Genomic DNA, 10,000 nt, shown 5'->3' on the forward strand with positions numbered 1-10,000 from the left:
ATCTCTCCTCATCCCCCCCCCCCGCAAGAGATAATTCCACAACACTGATGAAACGGTGCCGCTTAGGGAAAGTAGTTCACTTCGAAATGTTATAAATGGCCTTTTTTGATGGCTGGCTTGGTACAAGTGACAGCTTGTAATGTTGACAACGGCTTTGTTGCGTCTCAAGTCCCCCACGTGACGTTACAATACCAAGGAGAGTCTGGCGTTTTCATTAATTCTGTCCGCGAGTCTGCTCCCGAGATGGCTGAAAGGGAAAACGGGGAATTGGCTAGCTTCCTCTTCTTGTGTTGCTCCCCGACAATAGGCTAGCCGACGTGTCGGGTATTCAGGCGGCGTCAATCCTCACTCAGTCGAGGATGGTCAATAATTGTCACTAAATCTGCGCCTTCGGTCTTTTGCTTCTTTTCTCAATTCATTCCAAGCGAATGGGCTTTTGTTCGCCAGTTCTGAACGACCGCATCGACAAAAGCAATTTCACGACGGGGGGATCGACGGATGACTCGAGGTCCAAAAACACACCAAATAAACACAGCTGAGAAGAGTGAGAGGCGGAGATCAAGAGATTTGTCAGGCGTTTTTTTTTTTTTCATGATTGTTTGTTTTGCCCCTGCTTCCATCCAAAGGGGCTGTTGAGCTTCTTGTTGGCTTATCTTCACAACAAATTGCTCGACACGTGTCCATGCCGAGCAACAGGACTCCATCAGATTTGTTTGGGGGCTTATTTGTCCGCGTCGGAGCAAGAACCTGATTGATTTTGATTGATTTATGGCGCACAACGGCCACGGCGGCCTTTTATTTTTCAGTTACCAGCCAAGGCATTTATGACTCCCCGCCCGGACGCAAGCATGGACACGAATCCAGCGCATCCGACTTTTGTCTGAGCTATTCTGCCATGTTGATTCCAAATCAATTCATTTCGAAACAAATGATCATTAGCGGACTTGCAAAAAAACATGAAAGAGCCTTTGGTGGAGGTCAGCAGAACGCGTTTCCTTCCAGCCAAGGGTGAAAGACGGTTTTATTTACCAGCCCGTGTCTGTCGGAGCACATTAAGCAAATGGGACCGCATGTAAGAATGTCTCATTAGCATCTTGACGGGGACAAAACTTTCCTTTCCTGACGCCAAAGCATTTGCCCTGACCTTGGGCGGCATTGTCTTCGCTCTAATGGCAAGCGGCGCGTACTTGAACCCACGCAGCTTGCTCCATTAGGGTACCCTTGAAATGATCTGGACATTCCCGTTTGTTGCCCGCGCTGGCCCATTAAGCAGCAGTTGGGCGAAAAGAGACCGCGAGTGGCGGCGGAGTCTTGACATTTCTTGCGGCGCCCGCTCTTGTTCCGGCGCTGCCATCCTGCCTCGTACCTTGGAGATAAGTCGCCTTGCCAAGGTGTTTGACTGCGCCGCTCCCGTACGTCTCATATCTCCACTCTGGTCGCCTCCCGCCTCCTCATTACTCGCCCTCCCCCACAACCCAACCCCCGCCATACTCCCATCTCTCCTGTCTCCCCACGGCTTTGCAAAGATAAGATGTGCTGTCCCAGGTGAGTGCCGGGTGTCGATACCAATGTGCTGCTATCATTAGTAAACTGCCAGACTGCCTCCAACCCGCCGCCTGCACCTCTCCTCTCTTGACCTTCAGCGCGCAACATTCCGCCTTGGCGTCTTTGGAATCACAGTTTTCGTCGTCTTCATTCGTGACCGCCGCCGCGAAAATTAGGACGCTGGAGATTCACTTGTCCTCTGTCCACACCAGTTTGCGCGCACGGGCAAGAAAATGCATGTGTTTCTCGGAGAGCCATTGGAGCAAATTTATTTCGGGGTAGGATCTCAAAGCGGATTTAAGGGGAAAGGACAAAAGAACACGAACCTCCTCCTGTCCTATAATGAGTTTGCCAAATTCCAGGAGGGCTTGTAGGTCACTTTAAAAAGAGCTCAGTCGAAATCGCATTTGTCTAAATGTACAACAACGAGGAGAATTAATTTTGTCCCGTAAATCTGATTACGACTCGTGTATTGGGTTAAGCTCACCGAATGTAAATTGCTGAGGAGACTATTGAGAAAAGCAAAGGATTATCAAGAAATAGAATCAATTTATAGTTGCTTTTACCCTTCCCCTCAACGTCCTCAGTCCTCTTATTTCGGATGGGAGTCAAAACGATCGGTGTTCCGCCCTCGCCGCATCCCCGTTGCGGCTAGACAGACAGATAACCCCTTCAATGACCACACCGTTGATGTTTCTTGCAATTTAATCACAGGCGAGTCAAGAAGGTGTAAAACTGGAACAGACAAACATAAAAACACTTACATGTTGCAACGTTACAACGTGTCCCACTTGTCTGACGCATGACGAACGCGTGACGACGCTAGTGTTGCTAACGTTCGCGAGCTAATCAGCTAATTGCTATCGTAAATGCTAGCTAAACAATCGGGACGCCCCACAAATGTAAAAATAAGGCGAACACACCCAACTAATTAGTAATATGACAAACATTTACATAATAAATTGACATACAGGCAGTGCTTGGCCTACGACACGAAGTTGCAGTCCAGAATTCAGAGGTTCCCCGCGCAACGTGAAACAGGAAGTGGCTCATGCGACAACATCCGGTGTGCCCTTCACAATAACAAATTGACTTTACAAAATAAAGCAGCTCTGTAACTATAGAAACAGAAAACAAATGTTAGATGGTTCTTCAAGAGCCAGAACAATCGGATATCAAGGAAACAGCAGTCCACATTGATCTCAGGGTGGTGATCCAGAGTAATCCAAAAGTAGAAACTTTCTAGGAATTCAGATACGTTTATTTTTTTCCAATGAACACAGAATTGCTGCCGTCTGGCCTGCAGTCGCCAGCCCGAATGCGAATTCGGTGAAAACGATCGGCTGAAATCATCACTTTCACTGTTTTTATTAAATCTAGTTTGATCTTTTTCCACATCTGTGCAGTGTCTATTATGAGCCTGTTGCCTGCCATCAATCACTTGCCACCCATGGGAAGTGTTTTCTGTCTTTCATTTTCTTTCTTTTTAAAAAAAAAAAAACAAAGCAAAAAACAAAAAAAAACCCTATTAAGAGCGTCCTACGAAGAATGCATAACTCCAACCAACACAACAGAAACGATCAATGCAGCCATTCATTTTTGGAGATCCCGCAACGGATCGGGCCACCACTAACGGTTCCCAAATGTGAGAAAGTTTTCCGCAGAGTCGATGGACCGCAGCAGGTCGCCTCCCGATCACTGTCGACTTCATTCGGCCGCTTCCTGTAGAAATATCAAAGGCTTCATTTGGAATTGCCACAGACAAAAAGATCAATATCGAGACATCCTCCCAGGTGGAAATATGCCATATTGTTCAATTAGTGAACATTTGTCTCGCGCCGAACACCTCCCCTTCATATCAGTTCCATCCGCGTGATCGTCTTCGTTTGACCCCACATCTCGTTTTGGCTCCTTTCATCCTGACTGCCGTATCGCCGTGATCCAAATCAGTCAGCCGACTTATTTATTTCTCTTGATCTGGAAGAGGACGTCTTAACTGCAAAGGCCCATTTGTCTGGCGCAGGTTTTTTTCACTTTTCTTTTCGTCTTTGTCGTCGAGATTTCACGTGACGTCTGCAAAGGCCGTCCCTCACGGATTAACTTTTCACCCGCAAAAAAGTTTTTGACAGCGCAGTGGAGTTCAGGACAAAGCTTCTGTTTGATGAAAGTAAATTCGTCCATCTCTTTACTTCTTTAAAAACTCGAAAATGATATCAATTTTTTTCTTTTTTTTTTGGTCTAAGCTGATAACAAAACCCAATGATGCAAAGCTGCCTTGACAATATCTGCTTCTGTACTATGATTACAGTTGTTTTGTGTAGACCTATTTTCTTTTCAGTGTTACCCGCCGTGTTAATGAATCGTTTATTTTTTAACACAAAGACGCAATAAAAAGGTGCTTTTGTCAATATGTTCTTGACAAGTGTTTTTTTTAATTGGTTGATCGCAACCTCTGGCATAGCAGTGAACACACACAAGCCTTTTGTAGAGCAGACATTCCCCATATTCCTGCGCGAAGCCCTCGCAGAGCTTCAAACCTCGGGCAATGTGGAATCCATTCTAATGGCAAACACCTTCAGGGTAAAGGGAATGGCTGGTAAGGGCGACACGGAATGAAACAGCATAGGTGTGCGATGATATTCCTCCTCGGGCAAGTTTACAAAAGTACTCCCACTTGGGGAGCCATGTTTAGAGGCAAGGTCTGCCAATTAACCTTGCGTCAACTCTGAAATGATCTGGACTTAAAATTTTGTGGCCATTAAAGCTTGTTCCAAAGAAGTCAATTGATGGAAATTAGAACACGGCTTAGCTAGCTACTTAGCTAGCTCAGCCGTTTTTTGCTTGCGGTCATTTGAATAAGCTAGCTAAGTGACTTCTTGGAACTAGCTAGCTAACCAGTTAGCTAGCTACCTAACTAGCTAGCTAGCTTTCTGCATTTTAACCCCCGTAAATCAAGTGACTAACGTGTCCATTCTTTTGTTTTCTTCTTCCCGCTCCCCGTTTGGATTCTTCCCTGAAGCTGAGGAGTACGCCGCCGAAGGTAAGGCTAACGCTCACCTCTTTGACCAAGTCGCACAGTAGCCGCTGACGCCGGCTGCTTGCTCCAGCTCTGCGCATTGTCACCGTGGGATGCGGTTGCCGTTGAGTTGCAGGTGGTGTCAAATTGTGAAATAGCGTTGCTCAGTTCCTCGCAACAAATGTATTTTCAAATCCAAAAGAGAAAAATGAACGGGCGGTTTGCTTGTGGTCATTTGAAAAATGCTGCTTTTATTGTATGTAAAATTCGCGTGCTTGCAGGCAGCTTGGAGCTGACATTTTTTGTCATTTACTTCCTGACGTGAGGAAGCGCAAGGCTGTTCTAACATTGTTTGCATGGGTCAGTGTTTGTGTGGGAGGGCATGTCAGCTGCTGTTCAAGGAGAAAACAAGCGTGTTTTTTGTCCCGTACTCTGACATTCGGAGCGCTAGGCCTGTTTTATTTTTCTGTTATTTGTTGAGTCATACGTGTGTACAAGTGTGTCATATGACTCATACTTTGAGAGCACTTCATGACTTTCATGTCATTCGCAAAGAAACGGTCATTGATTATGTTGAAATTCTCTTGTTTTGTATGTGGTGTGTCGAACACAACGTGAAACATGATACGGTGCCTTGGATTTTTTTTTTTTTTTTGACGACGCATTCAGACCCGACCGGAGAAGTAAACAACTTTTACAATTCCCAAATGGAGAGTCGATAAATGTAAATGAATTTTACTCCGGGAGTCGTCCGGTTTATTTTCAGAGCAAGCAGTGCTTATAAAGGCGATGCAATTAATTGGACTCTGGTAGCACGCCTCTTCGCTATTTTTAGGGGGAGGTGGAGGGAGGCGGGGGGTCCTCCCTCCCTTTGACCCTTTTGGGCTAATTAGACTCACTGACCGTGCGCGTTCAAAGGTGTTGTGAGATTGATGACGGTGAGGTACAGAAGCCCGGCGGTGTTTTCGGAAAGCGATCGCTGGGCCACTCTTGAACACTGTGTCTCGCGGATTGATGGTGTTCCCGCGACACTGAGACACTTTCATTGGCAAACAAGGCGCGCGCTGCCGTTTGCGTCCTTATAGCAAGCATGCACCCTTCACTTGCTTCTTCACCTCAAGTCTGATCTGGAGTCTCAATATTCCAACACCTCACACTCTGTTGTTGTTGTGAGCCAACGCTTGAAATGTGCTTTACGGTCCCACGGAGGTTTGGCAAATGGTTCCGTGACCTAAGCGCCTACTTGGCAGCCGTGGCGCTCTCAGCATTGCTTATCCAGGTCGTCTATGCGATGATTCAAATGTGATGCAAACAGTTTCCACAAGCTGATTGGGATTCGTGCATTTGAAAAGGCGCGAGAACACGCGGGCCGTTTTTAATTTCTTCCCCTTCTTTCACCCGACGATTGGACAGAGCGCGAGCAGGCCAAGTTTAAACCAGCGCAGGCTGTCGTGCGATTGGACAACGGCAAATTAAATGCGACCCTGGTCAATTTGTCTGATTTAATGTTGGGATGGGGAATGTTACGGCCCCAACCAAGCTGATCGCAATCAATCTGATCAAGGCTAATGATCTTTCCTTTCTCGGTCATCAGAGCTCCGACCTAATCCTGGTTTCTCATCATCCCTCCTCCCCCCTCGCTGTCGAGAAAATGGCTCGGTGTTGGCTCGAGATACCAGATTACAGATTGAGTGGGGCCCTGTAGTTAAATGAGATTGTTTGGGATCACTCGGAATAGACGAAAGATTTCGTGCTTATTTTATCCTGGGGAAAGAAACATCATAAAGCCAAAACTTTGGCATGGAGGCCTCAAAAAGAGATAACAGAGCAGTGACAATATTAAATGGACTCGTGTCGTTTGGGTATTAACCCAGATTCCCTTTGTTCTTTTGCACTCATGTAGTTATTGGAAGACCAATATTGGGGGGACAAAAATATTGCTGACACCGGTTGGGACGTGGGCTAAAATGTCCAAGTTTGAATATCAAACACATGAGGCATTCGATGAAATGACCTTCTGATCGATGAGTCAACATTGAGCCGTTGTTAACGAACGCGGACGAGAGGTATTCAGACGGCGCAATCAATATGCAGATGATGGCGACTTGCTTCTTTTTTAACACGCACAAAAACACACGCAGAGGGAAAACGGGAATCTGTGAGTGCTGGCCGATTCCTTTTGTGTACCTGCGGCCTTTTTCCAGATTCAATTATGCCGTGAAATGCCAGCGACTGCAAAGCTTCGACTTTGACACGGGGGGTAGATTGTGCCGGCTGAAAGAAGTTCATCCTCCCGCCCGTCCCTTCGCCTTCTGTCTCGCTGCGGAGCCAAAAGGTTGAGGGAAATGCCACGTTCACGTCGCCCACCCGCCCACGCGCGCTGATGTCCTTGTTTGACAGCCTCGCGCTTGTTTTTTTTTCCTTCCCCGAAACAAAATGACTCGTTTAATCTGAGACGATAACCCGCGTTAATGAACAGGAACGATCACGGGAGTAACCTCGTCACAGGTTCACAAGCTCAAACTCTCCCAGCTTGCCTTCGAACCGCTGCGGACCTTCGCCGCGTTTCTAAAAAAAGTGCACAAGCTCAGCGTTGTTTCCTGCGTTTTTCAAGCATTAGCTCATTTCAAGGTCGACCTGATTTGTGTTGCGTCCTCTCCGTGAGCTCCTGATAAACAAAAGCGGACATTTCTGACAAAATGAAATGCTGAACTGTCTATTCTACTCCCATGGACGCGCCTCCCCACACGATTTTACTCTCTTTGCTGTCACTTCTCCTCTGATGAGTAATCAGAAATGAGGCGGACTTGTTCAGCAGATGCCAAAAAGGCTTTGCTCTCGACAACATTCTCGTCTCTCATTCGTACACACTATGGAGGTGAATGAAGGTCCTCGGCCCTCGGTTCGATGGATCCTGCCGTAATTGTTGACCACCGCTCAAAACCTCTGCCTCGCTCGGTCAACTGAGAAAAGGTCAACAAGTCGCTTGTTGGCTAATTCGGCTGGATGACTGCAATGCACTTTACTTTGGAGTCAGCCAATCCTCCATGAAGCCTCTCCAGTTGGTCCAGAATGCTGCTGCTCGCCTCTTGGCTGATACTCGTAAGAGGGAGCACATAACTCCATCCCTTCACTGGCTCCCGATACATTTTAGAGTTTTTTTGAAGATCCTATTATTTGGTTTCAAATCTTGAAATGGCCTCGCTCCACCTGACCTCTCTGAGCTCCTCCGTCTGCGGACCGGCCATTATTAGAGGTACCGAGGAGTAAGCGGAGGCTTAGAGGGGACCGAGCCTTTTCTGTTTCTGGTCCCTCTCTTTGGAATGACCTCCCACTGAGCATTCGGCAAGCCCCCCCCTCACTGCCCATCTTTAAAACTCGTCTCAAAACTCATTTGTATTCTTTGGCTTTTGACTCAGCATGACTCAGACTTTTTAGTTTTACTGTTTCTGCTGTCTTTGTTATGAATTATTGTTGTATATATGATATTTGCTCCATGTACAGCACTTTGTATACAGCGGTGGTTGTTTTAAAGTGCCCGAGAAATGCAGTTGAGTTGAGTAACTCCAACCTGACAGGTGCCTCCAAGTGGAAGAGCTTCTTCCCACCCGTTCCATCCTCCATCACTATTCATAAAGTTGCCTTGACCTTTTTGTGGAAATGTTAGGGCAAATTAGTTGTCAGAGCCCCGGACGTGGTAGCCTTGCCGAGCCCCGAACGCACCGCCGTGTGCATCTCGCTTATTTTTCTCCTTCCTGGAACCGTCTGCAGTTCCGCTTGTGGAACTAATCGCACATATTAGGGGTAGACTCAAACTCTAACCCTCAACCTTCAGGCCCAGACAACAGTTTTTATTCCTCACGGCACAAAATAAGCACCGCTGCGTTTCGCAAGCACGTGTAATTCCCGGCCAACTCAAGTCAACTCGCAAATCTCGATCCGAGCGCTTTTTTTTCCATTTCCATTGATGTTGCTCCCTCGGACTTTAGCGGGGCGTGATGGAAACGATTGGCTTTCCTCTTAAGTCTTATTTCCCACGTCGCCCTCAATTTGGCAACTCGTTCTACGACTGAATTAGATGGCGCCTTGTTCAGGGGCTAAAAGCTCATCTCTCTGCGGGCTCGCCCCCGTCTTTGATTGTGGAACCGCAGCCTGACGTTCATCAAGCCTTTGGATGACAAGTAAAGATCAAATATGGATTGCGGGTTAATTCAGACCGGCTTCCAAGCGCTGTTACTTGCAATCCTCTAGTTCCTCTCTGCCCGAATGCGCAATTTTATCCCGAGCGCTTGTGAGGCCAAGATAAGCCAAACGCACATCCCGCGTTCGTTCGATCGTATGTCACTCAGTGATTCGCGAGCCAGCCGTAAGCCGCCGTTTGCCCACCTCCCCGTCAGCGCCGCTCACCTTTAGTTGACTGCGGCCGTGATTGAGCGCCGCGGTGCAAAGCGTCGACATTCATTTCATCCATATTTGATGAGCCAATGTCTCACGCTCATTACGCACAACCAGGGGATGCTTGTAATCAGCATTCGCAAACACTTTGAATAATTATTTACCCAGATTGTTGTGTTTATGCATGCATAGAAACGGGTTGATTTGCGCGCTCTGCGCGGACCCCCGCCCCCGACCCTCCAGCGCCCCCACACCTTATTTCCACGCCCTGCATCGTAGCTTCCCCACAGCTATGTGATAAAGAGACCTCTGATTAGGTAATAACAGGACTGATTTCCTGTTGTTGTTTTTAATCATTTGGCTTGCTCGGGCAAACCTCCTGATTTGTTAAGCTAATGTTATTGGTTCCTTCCGCTGAGAATGGCTGTCATCACATCCCCAAATAAACTCATATGGAGCTGATCCAACGGCACGGTGGGCGACTGGTTAGCACGTCCACCTCACAGTGCGGAGGTGCAGTGTTCGATTCCGGCTCCTGTGTAAAGTTCTCCCCGTGGCTGTATGGGTTTTCTCCGGGTACTCCGGTTTCTTCCGACATTCCAAAAACATACGTGGCAGGTTGATGGAACATTCTAAATCAGGTGTGCCCAATACGTCGATCACGATCGACTGGTTCCAAGTCGACCGCTTGGGGTGGGAGGGGGAAATGGGGGAGGGGGGGATTTGTGTGTCCGTGTATTTCGGTTTCGTTCATGTTAGGGGTCACGCGTGTCTGTGTGTGTGTGTGTGTGTGTGTGTGTGTGTGTGTGTGTGTGTGTGTGTGTGTGTGTATGTGTGTGTGTGTGCGTGTATATGCTTGCACGTGCATGATCGTGTTGATCGCGGGAAGTTGGTCACTTCAAAAGCTGATCTCCGGTCAAAAAAGTTTGGCCACCCCTGCTCCAAATTGACCCTCGGTGAGCATGGATGGTTGTTCGTTTCTGTGTGCCCTGCGATTGGCTGGCGACCAGTTCAGAGTGTACCCCGCCTGCTCCCCGAAGTCAG

General features: G+C 47.6%; 1 protein-coding gene across 6 annotated transcripts in view; it reads left to right on the top strand.

The window, feature by feature from the left end:
• nrxn2b (neurexin 2b) overlaps positions 1–10,000 on the top strand; it is a 285,878-nt gene that overhangs the window by 56,626 nt on the left and 219,252 nt on the right. For all 6 annotated transcript variants that reach the window (XM_019863281.1, XM_019863279.1, XM_019863275.1 and 3 more), the window contains exon 3: positions 4,565–4,585. In XM_019863281.1, the coding sequence (XP_019718840.1) occupies positions 4,565–4,585 (21 nt within the window). The remainder of the gene's footprint in view (positions 1–4,564; positions 4,586–10,000) is intronic.

The sequence above is a fragment of the Hippocampus comes genome, unplaced genomic scaffold (assembly GCF_001891065.2).
Source record: "Hippocampus comes isolate QL1 unplaced genomic scaffold, H_comes_QL1_v1.1 scaffold18, whole genome shotgun sequence".
In the NCBI taxonomy this organism is placed as follows: domain Eukaryota; kingdom Metazoa; phylum Chordata; class Actinopteri; order Syngnathiformes; family Syngnathidae; genus Hippocampus; species Hippocampus comes.